General features: G+C 40.9%; 1 protein-coding gene across 8 annotated transcripts in view; it reads left to right on the top strand.

Annotated features, from left to right (window-relative positions):
* Positions 1-15128, top strand: part of elmo1 (engulfment and cell motility 1 (ced-12 homolog, C. elegans)) — a 281611-nt gene that overhangs the window by 131250 nt on the left and 135233 nt on the right. For all 8 annotated transcript variants that reach the window (XM_060849874.1, XM_060849870.1, XM_060849873.1 and 5 more), the window contains 2 exons: positions 5607-5729; positions 8546-8674. In XM_060849874.1, coding sequence (XP_060705857.1) covers positions 5607-5729; positions 8546-8674 — 252 coding nt within the window. The remainder of the gene's footprint in view (positions 1-5606; positions 5730-8545; positions 8675-15128) is intronic.

The following is a 15128-nucleotide window of genomic DNA, read 5'->3' as shown; positions in this document are numbered from 1 at the left end:
AGCCCCATCAGCTTGTACTTGGCCAATGTCCGTACAAACATTTCTTATTCATGTACTTATCTAAATGTCTTTTAAAGATTGTAACTGTACCCGCATCCACCACTTAGTCTGGAAGTTCATTCCACACATGAATCACCCTCCATGTAGAAACATTTTCCCTCATGTCTTTTTAAAATCTTTCTTCTCTCACCTTTAAAAATATGGCCACTAGTTTCTAACTTCTCCACCCTAAGGAAGAGACCCCTGCCATTCACTTTTTCTATATTCCTCATGGTTTTATAAACCTCTATAAGGTCACCTCCCAACCTCCTATGCGCCAATGAAAAATGTCCCAGTCTTTCCAGCCTCTCCTTACAACTCAAACTTTCCATTCTCAGCAAAAACCTGGTAAAGCTCTTCTGAGCTGTCTCCAGCTTCCTATAACTTCTCCTGACCTCTTAAAAAAGAAACTACTCAGGGAATTGTAATAAGTGCAACTTCTCAAATCATGCCTCACAGCGCCTGAGACCCGGGTTCAATTCCCGACTCAGGCGACTGTGTGGAGTTTGCATGCTCTCCCCGTGTCTGCGTGGGTTTCCTCCGGGTGCTCCGGTTTCCTCCCACAGTCACAAAGATGTGCGGGTCAGGTGAATTGGCCATGCTAAATTGCCCGTAGTGTTAGGTAAAGAGGTAAATGTAGGGGTATGGGTGGGTTGCGCTTCGGCGGGTCGGTGTGGACTTGTTGGGCCGAAGGGCCTGTTTCCACACTGTAAGTAATCTAATCTAATCTTAAATTGATTGAAAAGTGATAGGTCAGATTCCTGTAGGCAAAAAGATGACAAGATACAATGAATATTGCATTTCTAAAGCAAAACTTAGATTGTAATGATTGATTAATTTCATTGGAGGACCTTCTTTGTATTAGTGCTATATCAATGACCACATCCAATGAAAGGGAATCTAACATTCTTCCCTTAATATTAATGGCATTGCCATCACTGAAATCCCACCATCAACATCATGGGGGATTCGAAAATAAAGAAAAGTAGCAAGACTGTCTTTACACCATTATCCAGAAACTGAACTGGACTTGGCATTTAAGTACAGTGGCTACTGGAACAGGAAATCTATTATGCAGAATCCACCTTCTGACTTCCCATCCTGGTCACCATCTTCAAGATACACGTTGGGAGTATGATTGAATACTGCCCATTTGTCTGGAGAGTGCAATTCCAATAACACTGAAAATGTTTAGTGCCATTCATGACAAAGCAGCCTATTTGATTGACACCCTATTGTCTTTAAACATTGATTCCCTCCACCACACTCTAAGCAGAAGGGTGTATCATCTACAAGCTGCACTGCAAAAACTTACCAAGGCTGCTTCAGTATCACCTTTCAAACTTGCACCATCTACCAGCTAGAATGCAAGAGGAACAGAGCATCACCACCTACAAGTTCCATTCCAAGCGACACAGCACCCTGACTTGGAACCATATCACTCTTTTTCATGTCACTGGGTCAAAGTCTTGGTGCTCCCTTCCTTTCTATAGCACTGTGGGTGTGCCCTACCATGGTCTACCAGTGGTTCAAGTAAGGTGGCACACCCCACTTAGTCAGGGGCAGTTATGAATGGGTCGTATGTCCACGTTCTGTAAACAAATTGAAACAAAAACTAAGGAATGCAAAGGTTCTTTTCCATACAATTCCCAGAGAGCTACGCTAACTGCCCCCTCCCTGCCCTTGATTAATTAACAATTAACACATTGCTAAATCATAGAATCCCTACAGTGTGGAAGCAGGCCATTCAGCCTGTCAAGGCCACACCATCCGTCTGAAGACTATCCTACCCAGACCCACCTCCCTACCCTATAACCCTGCATTTCCCATTGCTAGCCCACCCAGCCTGCACATTCTGGACCCTATGGGCGATTTAGCATGGCCAATCCACCTAACCAGCAAGTCTTTAGACTGCAGGAGGAAACCAGAACACCCACTGGAAATCCGTGCAGTTGCGTAAGGGTGGAATTGAACTCAGGTCCCTGGCGCTTTGAGGCAGCAGTGCTAACTGCTGAGCCACCTTGTCACCCAATGGGTGTTTCCATTTGTAATTTCTAGTCCTAATTATATGCAGCATTGTTTATTCCATATCTACCACATAAAGGAAGTTATGGCATTTAATGCGTGTCACTCTGTGAGATGTCATTGGAAATTAGCATCAGAGCAGCAACCTTTGGATATTCCCATTGAATTATGATCTGTACTTCACCTAAAGTTGTTGTAGCATTTACCCATAAATACTGGCACATGCTGTTCATCTCACTGATATTTTGGTAACTACTCCTGGCTGATAATAACAATTTTCACCTAACTGATTCAGCTTACCCCTGATTTCTCCACCAGTTTTTTTCTTACAAAATTCTCTTCAAATAATTAGGTAGAATTTTGAACATTGAATAAGAACCACACATTCGAAAACAAAAATGAGTTAAATTAACTTCTTTCACAGCCTCTTGCTTTCACAGAAGGTTTAATTGTAAATTGTCCAATTTAACACACCGTTTACTCTATAGCCCCTGGAGCTGAAAATCCCAAAATGCTCATTCCTGGTTTCTCATCATCTGCTTCTTCCCACTTGATGAACTTTGTGTGCTCCATTTTATCCCATTGCACTTCAAAAGGACAGAATATCAATTTCTCATATTCAGGCAATACTGATTTGTACCCCAGAGTAATTCCATGGCCTTGCCCCATGTCCAAATGGTCAATTTTAGATTCAAGAACAGTACCTACAACGTGCTTTTCTTTACTTTGGAATGCCCCACAGGATTTTATGGTCTGTTAGCTGCTATTACCAGAATGGCACAGGTTTATGGGGAATTAGACAGAGTAAAATTTCACTTAGTCCTCTGGGGCGAATATAGGGAAACTAGTTGGATTTCTGCTCGAGATCATTATTCAGTTGCTTCTGCTGAAAACTGTAGTGTGTCACTGTTAGGCTGGATTGTGATGCTACCTACATTTGAATAATCTGGCAGCACTCACTGTCTAGACTCGCTTGTGAAGAACGTACACTTGTTTGAAATACCAGACAGCAGATGGAGATGACTGAGCCAGAGTTAATGGATGAGTGCACTCGAGAGAAAAGTGAAGAAATGTGCCGACAGAAAGAAGTGACTATATTTTTTAAAAACACAAAACTGCCAGTCCAGAAAACATAAATAGCACTGAAAGGGATGCAGAGGAGATTCATTAGGATGTTGCTTGGGATGGGGAACTTTAACTATGAAGAGAGGCTGGATAAGTTTGGATTGTTTTCTTCAGAGTAGAGGAAGTTGAGGGAAGAACCTGATTGAGGGGCATGGACAAGAAGAATATAAAGCAGCAGTTCCCTTTCATCCAAGGATCAGTAACAAGGAACATCATGTCAAGGTCAAAAATATGAGGTTTGTAGAGGATTTGAGGAAATTTCTTTTGAGCCAGAGATTGCGTAGGAGAGTAGTGAAGGCAGGAAACCTTTAAAAAGTAAATTTAAAAAAAAAACCAAGAGAGCTGCATGTGTTGGAAATCAGAATCAAAAACAGAAAATACTGGAGAAACTCAGCAGACCTGGCAGCACCTGTGGAGAGAAAGCAGAGTTAACATTTTGAGTTAAGTGACCCTTCCTCAGAACCAATTGTAGCGAAGAAAAGGTTGGTAAATATGCTAAAGGAGGGGAAGAGAAGTAAATGATAAGAAGAGATGGACTCGGAGAATGAGAAAAGCAGTTGGGTCAGCAAAGGATTGGATAAAGATCTGTCTTGGAGAATAACGAGCTGCTAATGGGGCAGTTAGTGGCTGAAAATGAGTTGATGTGTTTGCAGCCCATGTGATGACAAGGTAGACAAGTAGGAGGCTGGAAGGACACAGCAAGCCAGGCAGCATCAGAAGGTGGAGAAGTCATTGTTTCGGGTTCTTACGCTGAGCTTAGCTGGAGCACTGCAGCAAGCCTAAGACAGAGATGTAGGCCAGGGAACAGGGTGGGGTTTTCAAGTGACAGGCAACAGAAAGCTCAAGGTCATTTTTGTGGACAGCATGTAGGTATGTTGCAATGGATTTGCCAAGTCTGCACTTCGTCTCCCCAGTATCGAAGAAACCACATTGTGAGCAGCAAATACAGTAGACTAGTTTAAGCAACCTGGTCAACCACTGATTCACCTGGAAGTTGTATTTTTGGGCTTTGGATGGAGAAGAGGGAGGAAGTCTACAATTACAGGGGAAGGTGCCGTGGGGAGGTGTTGGGAGTGGGGAGGAATGGATCAACATGACCTGGAGGAAACAGTCCCTGCAAAAGGCTGACTAGGGATGCGTAGGAAATATGTTTCAGGTGGTGGCTATCTGCTGGAGGTGGCAGAAATAGCAGCTAATGATCCTTTGGTTGTGCATGCTGGTTGGGTGGTAAATGAGGATAAGGGGGACGGTCCTGCTGTAGTGGAAGGGAGGAGAGGGGGTGAAGGCCAAAGTACAGGAGATAGATTGCACATGGCTGAGGGGAATCCCTTGGTTGAGGAGGTAGGTGGACATTTCAAAGGTGCCCTTGTCAAAGTTGGCATCAAGAGAACTTTTGAGACAGAGGAACTGGGAAAATGGAATGGTGTGTTTATAGGAAGCAGGGTGTAAGGATGTGTAGTCAAGATAACTGAGGGAGTTTGTGGGTTTGTAGTGAGTAATGGTGGCCAGCCTGTCCTCTGAAATGGAAACTGAAATGTTGAGGAGGGGAAGGGAGGAGTCAGAGGTGAACCAGGTGAAAGTGAGAACAGGGTAGAAATTTGAAGCAAAATAAATAAACTTTTCCCATTCCAGATGAGAGGGGCAAGTAACACTGGTGATGTCATTGATGTACCAGAGAAAGAGTTGAGGTTGGGAGTCAATTTGGACTGGAACAAGTTCCAATTCCATGCACCCATAAAGAGTCAGGTATAACTGAAGTCCATGAGGGTGCATGGTCACTCCTCTGAATTGAAAAAAAGTGAGAGAAGTTAAAAGAGAAGTTGCACTTAGTGGATAAAAGCAAATTCCTGTAGATGCTGGAATCTGAAACCAAAAGAGAAAATGCTGGAAAATCTCAGCAAGTCTGGCAGCATCTGTAAGGAGAGAAAAGAGCTGACGTTTCGGGTCTAACTGACCCTTTGTCAAAGCTTTGACAAAGGGTCAGTTAGACTCGAAACGTCAGCTCTTTTCTCTCCTTACAGATGCTGCCAGACCTGCTGAGATTTTCCAGCATTTTCTCTTTTGGTTGCACAAAGTGACGATGTGTTTGTCCAGGCAGAGACAGAGGGTGGTGGATGAGGATGGTTCAGGCCTGTTAAAAGTACTTGGATGAGCACTTGAAATGTTGTTCAGTCAAGGCTATAGACCAAGAGTTATAATTGAGATTGGTATAGATTTAAGAATAATTTTTGCCTGTGCAGACTTGACGTGCTGAAGGGCCTCTTTTGTATTGTATGATTGTGCAATTCTAAATTGATCCTATTTTAATTTGGGTGTTGTTCCTTGCTCATATGTTGCTCTCCAGTAGTAGTTTAACTGAGCATAGATTATGAATAGACTGCTGATCATTTTTTAAATGAATTCTTCCTGTATAATAGCATGTCATTCGTGGAACCCGAACCATTCAGACTGAAATGGCCCACCAGCTGTATGTTCTTCAAGTACTCACTTTTAACCTTTTGGAGGACCGAATGATGACTAAGATGGATCCACAGGATCAAGTGAGTATTTTGTTTTCTGTCTATGTTAATTGGTGAGGTCTGCACAATGATTATACCCTAACACTGTTTCATTCAGTGTCAGTCAGAGCTATGTTTGAAAGCTTCCTCATTGCACCAGCTGCCTTATGCTGCTCACAATCTTGATCCACTGACTGCAGCAAATGGTTTGGAATTCAACTAACTCAAGCCTTCAAGTGCAGGGATGTACAAAAAACTTAATTCTCGGGAGAGAGCATCACTGGCAAAGGTCAGAAGTCACACGGCACCTGGTTATAGTACACCAGGTTTATTTGAAATCACAAGCTTTTGGAGTGCTGCTCCTTCATTAGGTGAAGTTACGAAGGAGCGGCGCTCCAAAAGCTTGTGATTTCAAATAAACCTGTTGAACTATAACCTGGTGTCATATGACTTCTGACCTTGTCCACCCCAGTGCAACACTAGCACCTTAACATCACTGGCAAAGGCAGTGCTAATTACCGATCGGTAATTATACTGAGATGATGGTGATGAGCTGCCTTCTTGACCCTTTGTGTTGCTTGATAGGTAACTGCAATTTGTAGTAAATGTTCCCTATGTTGTTGTGGACAGGAGTTATACTCAAACTCGGCAGAGTAATGACAATATGTAGTGACAAATTTCTATTAAAAGAGGAGGTAGAGAGAAAACAGACTGGTTAGCCTGAGGTCAATAGTGGAGAAAATGCCAGAGTTCTTAATAAAGTATTTAATAGCAGAGCACTTGGAAAACTGTGACAGGACCAGATGGAGCCAGCATGGATTTACAAAAGGGAAATTATGCTTGACAAATCTACTGGAATTTTTCAAGGACATAACTAGTAGCATTGCTAAGAGGAAGTCAGTGAATGTGGTTTTCTTGGACTTTCAGATGACTTCAATTAAGGTCCTGCATAAGAAATTAGTGTGTAAAATTAAAGCGCATGAGATTGGGGGTAATGTACTAACATAGGTAGAGAACTGGAAGGCAGATAGGAAACAAAGGGTATGAATAAATGGGGTTTTTTTCCGAGTGGCAGGCAGTGATTAGTGGAGTACTGCAGGGATCAGTGCTGCGACCCAGCTGTTCATAAAATGTATCAATAATTTGGATGAGGAAACTCAATACAATATCTTCACATTTGCTGATGAGACAAAGCTGAGTGGGAGGGTGAACTGTGGGGAGAATGCAGAGATGCTTCAATGTGATTTGGCCAAGTGGAGTGAGTGGAAAAATGTCTGGCAGATGAAATATAATTTGGATAAATGGGAGTTTTTACTTATTTCTAGATTCCATCCCAGATTTGAATTGAAGTCACCCAGGTTATTAACCCAGGCCTGTGGATTATCAACTGTAGTAACATAACCATTATATTTTCATTTCCAAGGTAGTACAGAAAAGAAAGCCTTTAATTTTTGGTAATATTTATTAGGCATTCTTGAAGAGGAAAGTAAATAGTGTTGGAAAATTACTTAGGTAGATACACTTAGCTTAAGTACTGAGATTCCACCTATGTGGTGGAAATTTTCAATTGAATGAAAGATGGCCTATGTTACATGCACTCTCATTTATTGCTGTGGTGAGTTACATAGAACTTAAAGCACAGAAACAGGCCATTCTGCTCAGTTGCTCTAACCGATGTTTGTGTGCATAAACCTCCTCCTGCTCTATTCCACTCAACTCTAAAAATTTCTCATACTAATCCTTTCTCCGTTGTTGTGGTTCTGTTCGCCGAGCTGGAAGTTTTTGCTGCAAACGTTTCGTTCCCTGGCTAGGGAACATCATCAGTGCTATTGGAGCCTCCTGTGAAGCGCTGCTTTGATGTTTCTTCCGGTATTTATAGTGGTTTGTTCTTGCCGCTTCCGGGTGTCGGTTTCAGCTGTAAGTAGTTTGTATGTGGGGTCCCTAGCCAGGGAACGAAACATTTGCAGCAAAAACTTCCAGCTCGGCGAACAGAACCACAACGGACGCCCGAGCTAGAAATCTTCAACCAGACTTTAAATCCTTTCTCCATCATAAGCTTATTCAATTTCCCCTTAAGGCAAATACCTGATGGGGAGGCTAAGAAGGAATTGTTTCATTTGCTAGCTCTCAGTTGCATAAGCACAAATACAGATTAGTTCTCCAGTGAAGGAGACAGCCACAATTTCTTGTGGTTCTATCATAGAATTGGTTTGGTAAGTAGGTTAATTTTTTCAGGTTACATTTTAGACTGACTTTCTGAATAAAGGCTTGCTGTGCATGAAAGTTCACTCAATATGTTAGTTTTTTCAACCCAAAAAACGTGGGAGGAATTCCTTGCTATGTTGCTGCATTCTGTGGTTACCTTACAGGGAGGTTTGATTTGGGGGACCAACATGAGTTCAGTTCCAAACAATTATCTGGATATCTTCATTGTTTGAGAAACAGAAAAGGTAAACCCTCCTTTCAGGGGTAAGAGGACACACCTATGAGAAATGGTTGGGAAAACCTGGGATCTCTTCAGCATTGATAGGTGGGTGAGAAAGAAGAGATCACTGTATGTACAGAATTGCAAACCATTGTTCAAAATTAAAACCTGGCTAGGGAGCAAAGAGACTTGAGTGTAGATGAGAAAAAATCCTCAGTTAATATCAGTTAACGTTTCCCACAAATCATCTAATGTTGTGATGGAAAAAGTGCAGCATTCTTTATTGGAAAGGTCCAAAAGCCCCTCTCGTGTGTGCTAATCTTCGTGGATAAAGTCATAGGAGTTTTGCAGCTATATGCTCTTTGACTCATTGAGTCATTACATTTGTTTCGTTTTGTTTAATTAGTGATCTGTTTCTTGGTTCCTTTTACAGTCCCAAAGGGATATCATATTCGAGCTGCGCAGGATTGCTTTTGATGCTGATTTGGAACCTACTAACAGTGGCAGTATTGAGAAGCGAAAGTCTATGTACACCAGAGATTATAAGAAACTGGGTTTCATTGTAAGTATGCACATTCACTGAAGAAATTCTCCAAAGGTGAAAAACATTGGTTGTTTTAAGAGGCTGGAGTGTTTGAGAGTCATTTCTCTTCTATCTTCAAGCTTCTCTGTTCAGATTTCTCTACTTACTTACTTATTGGAATTCTTCAGAGTGAAAAAGATCCTCTTTGATTTGATTTATTTAGTCACATATCCCTAAATACAGTGAAAAGTTTTGTTTTGTGAGTAGTACAGGCAGATCAGAGCAAGCAATGAAATATGTATCAATAGGGCGCTTTGATATCGCGAGGAATACAAGGTTACGGCTGTACAGGAGATTTGCAGAGCAAGATAAACATTATTTGAAGTTAGAAAGGTCCATTCAACAGCAGGGAAGAAGCTCTTCTTGAACCTGTTGGTGCGTATGTTCAAGCTTCCCAGTGTTGAAGAGGGAAATGACCATATTGCTAAGACCAGTTAGTTCAATGAATTGTTTTTTTACTCCCTGCTAATTTTCTTAATCGTAGAACCAGGTGCCACATTTTCTGGAGCACCAAAGATGCTATGAATCTTTAGTTCCTGTTGCTTATTTGTCCTGACATCCATAATGACGAGATGTTGTGGAGAAGGCATATGATTAGCTGGTAAATGGCTATGAAAGCTAGTCTGTCAGTTCATTAAAGTATCCTAGTTTTTCATATTGACCTTGCATCATTGACAAATCAGCGACCTGTTACTGTAATTATAACAACTAGGAAAGTTTACACAAGGTATTCAGTGAAATCTGGAAATATTTGGCAGATCAGAAAGCAATTGGATGAGAGAAACATAGTTAACATTTTTCCAGAATCAGATGTAACCACTTTAAAGCAAGTATTGGCAGTGCAAAGTTAGAATATTTTCAATAAGCTAGCAATTTTATTTTAAACTTAAAATTTTATTTCACTTATTAACCATGATCATGCCACAAAGCATTAAAACCCGTTGTATTTTAAATATTTTCTAACATCAACCTAATTCTGTAGATGCTGTCAGACATGTTGTGTATTTCTAGCATTTGCTGGGTTTTGTTTTGTTTCAGAGTTCCAGTATTTCTAGTTACAGTATTTGTTTTGTTTTATATGAGAATTGTGCCAGCCTGATTGATTCCACCTTATTTTAGTGGAATAGCTTAGTTTTCGTTTGATGAAATGGTGGGTCAGTGGCAAGGTGAGAGTTAATAATGCAAATTAAGTTGCAAGTTTAAAATTAAAACTTTCCGAGAGTAATAAGACTCCAACTGTGTGTCCTCAAAAACCTTCGGAGTCTTGGCGAAAGAAACTTCGCTTCTAAGAATACCATATTAGTTCAAATTTGTTCCATAAATAAAATGGTTCTAGTTTATTTTTGTAAGTTGCTTTTTCCCTGCAACTTATATTTCTATTGTTTTGTGGTTGCATACTTTTCATTCCTGTACTGGCTTTAATTTTTTAAAATTATGTCTCTGTATTCATTCTGATTATTCTAACTGTTGTATAATATATATATAGTTGTTTTGTGTCAGTGCATTAAATGGTTAAATTTAACTATTGTGCAGTCATTTTAGTTTTCCACACACACCTTACGATTTTGATTGCAAGCTAAAGATTACCTACTGGCAACGCATTAACGTCCAGCTGTTTTTGTGACTTGCTTGGAGTTTTGAGATTAATTTTGTACTGGGCATGAATTCCTGGAGATGGATGAGTATCCAGAATTGGCATAATGGCTGTAGCCCAAGGGCAACATTTCAGTGTCTTTCTTCTAGGGACAAACTAATAGTTGTCAGTGTCATGCTGTGTGTAGTTGTCTGTTTCTTTTTGCACAAAGCTTGCTTGGTGGATGACCTACATTTCATAGTTGCTTTCGTTTCTTTGATTTGCTGTTGGCTCATTTCATTTTAATGTTGTCAGTTAGAATGTTGAACAGTACAGCAAAGGGATGGACCCTTCAGCCCACCATGTTGTGCTGAACATGACACCAAATTAAACTAATCCCCTTCTGCCTGCACTTGGTCCATACCCGTCCATTCCTTGCATATTTGTTATAACACGGAAGCGAACCTTTTCTGTCAATTAAACCAAACACCCAGAAAAGCTCACCTTGCCTTGTAATCTATAAAAAATGAGTGACAGAGAACTTCTAAATCCCACTATTTGAAGAAAATGAATTCACCATCAGTGAACAGTAAACAAAACGACTATTCACAAATCCAAGCCCTCCTTTCTCTCAATTGCTTACTATCTGACTCCAATTCTTTAATAATATGCTGTTCCAACAAGACACTTATTAAAATTGCAATAACAATCTCAAAACCCCACAGTCTGTGTCTTCTGTGTCTTTTGTCTTCCTGGCTGATGATCTCCCTGGGCCATCTTCTTTCTTTTTACTGTGAGTATGTTTCATATGAAAAGGTACCTTTGATAGAGAGTGTTTTTTTAATTTCTTTGAGAGCAAGATGTTAGATTGGCAGTTTCTCTCTCTACAGCACTTGCTCTCAGACCAATTTCAAAGTGTTTTTATATGCCCTACCTCTCTCCCCCCCCCAAACACACTAAGTTCTTATAATTTGATTGGTTTCCAGATGTCACAACAATAAATTCAAACTCAATTTGGTTTTTGAATCCTGGCCATAATTTAAACTGGTCAAATTCGAATTGTTGTCAAACAACAACTAATACTCGAGTATCCATTTAATAGCCAATTGTTACATTTGGAACAGCCTGACCTTTCGCTGGCAGCTGTGGCTATACTTTAAATTCAGAACAGCACTTTCTATCTTAAAGTGACCATACATGTTTTCGATTTTGTAACATGTTCATGTGCTTATGTAAAATCTCTTAAATGCCCCTATCATATCTGTCTCCACCACCACCCCTTGTAGCACATTCCAGACTCCGACCACTCCCTATGTAAAAAATAACTTGCCCCTCGCATCTCCTTTGAACTCCCCCCCACCCCCCCCCCCAATCTTAAATGCATACCCCCTAGTATTGGATAATTCAGGTCGGTGGGGGGGAAGCTTCTGACTGTTAACCTGATCTCATGATTTTATGGTTTAAATCTGAGATTAACTTTATAAACCTGTAGAATTATTATGCCCGTTGTATCTGATGGTAGAAACAGGGCAATTTTAAATGTCTTGTTTCTCCTCCTCTTCCTGAGGATTGTGTGTTTATTGGGTATTCTTCAATATCTCACTCTGGTGACCCACAGTGTATGAACTGAAATATTGGTTGTTGGCTGTGTGGGAATAACAATTGGACCATTCTGAGCATTCTAACATGAAGGGTATATGATGAAATGTAACCTCCCCCACCCCCCTTAACTTTCACTAAGCTCACGGCACTGCTTTCATGAGCAAGACAGAGATGTGTGGGAAAAGGCAGATGAAACATTGAAAAATGCTTTCATTGCAACAATAAGAGAAAAGTCAAAAAAGGTGCAAAATCCCTTTCCAGTGGGCTTGAACCTGAACGTTGAGTGGTAAATATTTCAAAAGTTGGCCTTGATTTTGCAGTTAGTGATGATGGAATAAACAATTTTCTTCAGGTTCTCAGAACAGATTTGCACCAACTTGCCATCTGATCCTATGTTATTTTACATCTGTCCTAGAGTTCACTGTTGCATGCTAAATCGTAGTTTCAAGTGACTGTGAACAAACTCCAAGTTAGAGCCAGAGAGTTCAAACTTACTTCACTTGATCGTGCTTGAGAAAACATTTAAAACCTGCTCTGATTCGTGGGTGACTATAGATTGACCGTGATCCCATGACTTGACTCTTTGTGTGCTCCCGAGCCTCAATCCACCCTCACCCACTTGTCGCTCCACACCCTTACCTACCTACATCTTCCCCCCTCACCACCTGTCCCCACCCCAGCATATTGCTGAAACCCCTCCACTTTCGCGTTCCCCTTTGCCTGCCATCCATCATGCCACACCCCCCCCTCCCCAAAATGCCTGACCACGCGTCACTCTACCCACTTACTGTTTGGAATACGGCAGCTCATGGTCTAAAAAGGTGTGTGGCATGCCCTTCCAGGCTGATTCCACACTGCGAGGCATCCGCTGGATTGAAAATGGACTCAGCTCTCTGACATCGGAACCTGAGCACAGAAATGTGGAGTGTGACTCAAAGTAAGGAAGTTAGGTGTGAGTTCAGCAGTCCATCAGTAGAGATTGCTGCTCTCAGAAGATTAAGGACATTGCCTTCACTCCCTCTTACACCACTTGATATATTTTGACTTCTTCAACTTACACTTCACTAAACCATTTCTCTTTCACTGCTTCTCCTGTGTAATCCACTTCCAACACCTTTTCCTAATGCTATTCCTACCTGCTACTTCATATTGAGCAGTGACTTTGTCCTGCTCAGCAGGTTACCTCCAATGATATATTTCTGGCTCCCTGCAAACTCTCTCTATTATGTGCTGCCTCAGTTGTCATATGTACATGTCTCAGGCTTAGGTGGTCCGGCAGCGACAGAGAGCTATCGGAAAGAGGCAAAACTTTGTTTTCCATTAACTGTCAGCAAGGCAAAATTTTTCAGGACTTGCCTGAACCTCAAAGCTCCATTTCCCTTGCTGCCTGATCATTCAACATGATTTTACACTACCTTGGACTTCAATATACAGTTGCTTCGTTCTTGAGTGCATAAACAGTTTGCACGATAGAATGAAATTCTTCAACCGTCTCAGAGCTTCCAAAAGAGCGTTACCAAGTTACAAATTGCTGTTTGAAGTTCTGCCACTGTGTAAACTGTGAAACCCTGCAGCTGGCTTGTGCATAGCAAGCTTCCACAAAATGAAATAAAGATCAAATAATCTATTTTAATGATGTTGGTTAGGGAATAACCATGAGCCAGAGCACTTGGTGGGCTGTGGTGGGTCTGACTCTCCTGCTGTTCTTTGTATGATGTCTCAGGATCTTTCACATCCACCTGAAAGAACTGGTGGCTGCTAGACAAATTTTCATCTCTTCCATGTGGCACATCTTGGTGAGGTGCCAGTCTGCATGTTATTCTATCTCTTGAATGTGAATTGAACCCTAGACTCAGGGGGTGCTATGTCTGAGCCGTAGTCAGCAACCTATAATGTGGGATCATTTTTTTTTAAGATAATGAACTTGCTTGGTTTTCTTATGACCCATCACTGTGGCCATCACTTCCTGTTATGGGACGTGAACCTTGACCTTGTGTCCTGAGTGTGCCCCATATGTGTTAATGATATATTTTCAGATTTATACTATTCACAGCAAAGGGGGCCCACAGCAGTATGACCTTGTAACATTATTCCATGGACTTTTATGATATGCTAACTTTTAGATTCATTTAAATTCTGGAACATAGTCTTAAAATATAAATAAAAACTAAGCTGAAACTTTGATCCCTGTGCGCAGTTGTATAAAATCAATTGGAGGTATTATTTGACATTACATGCTTGACCTTTTCTGGTGAAATGAACAAGAAATTGAAGTACACATTTGACATTTCAAATTTTTGTTGTTGACATTTAAGTGTTTTAACAAGAAGACTTTAAAAATTACATCAAAATGGCATTTTTGAAATTTAGCTCGATTATGATGATTAAATCTGAAAATGAATAATGAAGTTTTGGAAAGTAAAAGAACTTCACACTTTTACGTCTTTAAACAAATACCTTTTTTTGTGTTGTTCAGAGTGATAGAGATGTACAGCAGGGAAAGAGACCCTTCAGCCCAATTCGTCCTAAATTAATCTAGTCCCATCTGCCAGCACTTGGCCCATATTCATCGAAGCCCTTCCTATTCATATACCTATCCAGATGTCTCTTAAATGTTGTAATTGTACCAGCCTCCACCACTTCCTCTTGCAGCTCATTCCACACAAGCATCATCCCTTAGGTCACTTTTAAATCTTTCACCTCTCACCCTAAATCTATTCCCTCTAGTTATGGACTCCCCATCTCAGGGAAAAGACCTTGCCTATTTACCCTATCCATATTCCTTATGGTTTTATGAACCTCTTTAAGGTCACCCCTCAGCCTCTGACGCTCCAGGGAAAACTGAACTAGCCTATTCAACCTCTCCCTATAGCTCAAATCCTCCAACCCTGGCAACATCCTTGTAAATCTTTTCTGAACCCTTTCAAGTTTCACAACATCCTTCCAGTAGAAGGGAGACCAGAACTGCACACTATATTCCAAGATTGGCCGAACCAGTGTCCTGTACAGCTGCAACATGACCTCCTAACTTCTAAACCCAGTGGTCTGACCAATAAAGAAAGCATACCAATTGCCGCCTTCACTATCCTATCCACCTGTGACTCTATTTTCAAGAAACTATGAATCTGCACACCAAGGTGTCTTTGTTCAGCAACACTCCCCAAGACTTTATCATTAAGTGTATAATTCCTATCCTGATTTGCTCTTCCAAAATGGAGCATCTCCCATTTATCTAAAATAAACTCCATCTGCCACTCC

This window comes from Hemiscyllium ocellatum, chromosome 34, assembly GCF_020745735.1.
Source record: "Hemiscyllium ocellatum isolate sHemOce1 chromosome 34, sHemOce1.pat.X.cur, whole genome shotgun sequence".
NCBI classification, from domain to species: Eukaryota; Metazoa; Chordata; class Chondrichthyes; order Orectolobiformes; family Hemiscylliidae; genus Hemiscyllium; species Hemiscyllium ocellatum.
The sequence above is the reverse complement of the archived record's forward strand: the minus strand, read 5'-3'. Positions and strand labels throughout refer to the sequence as shown.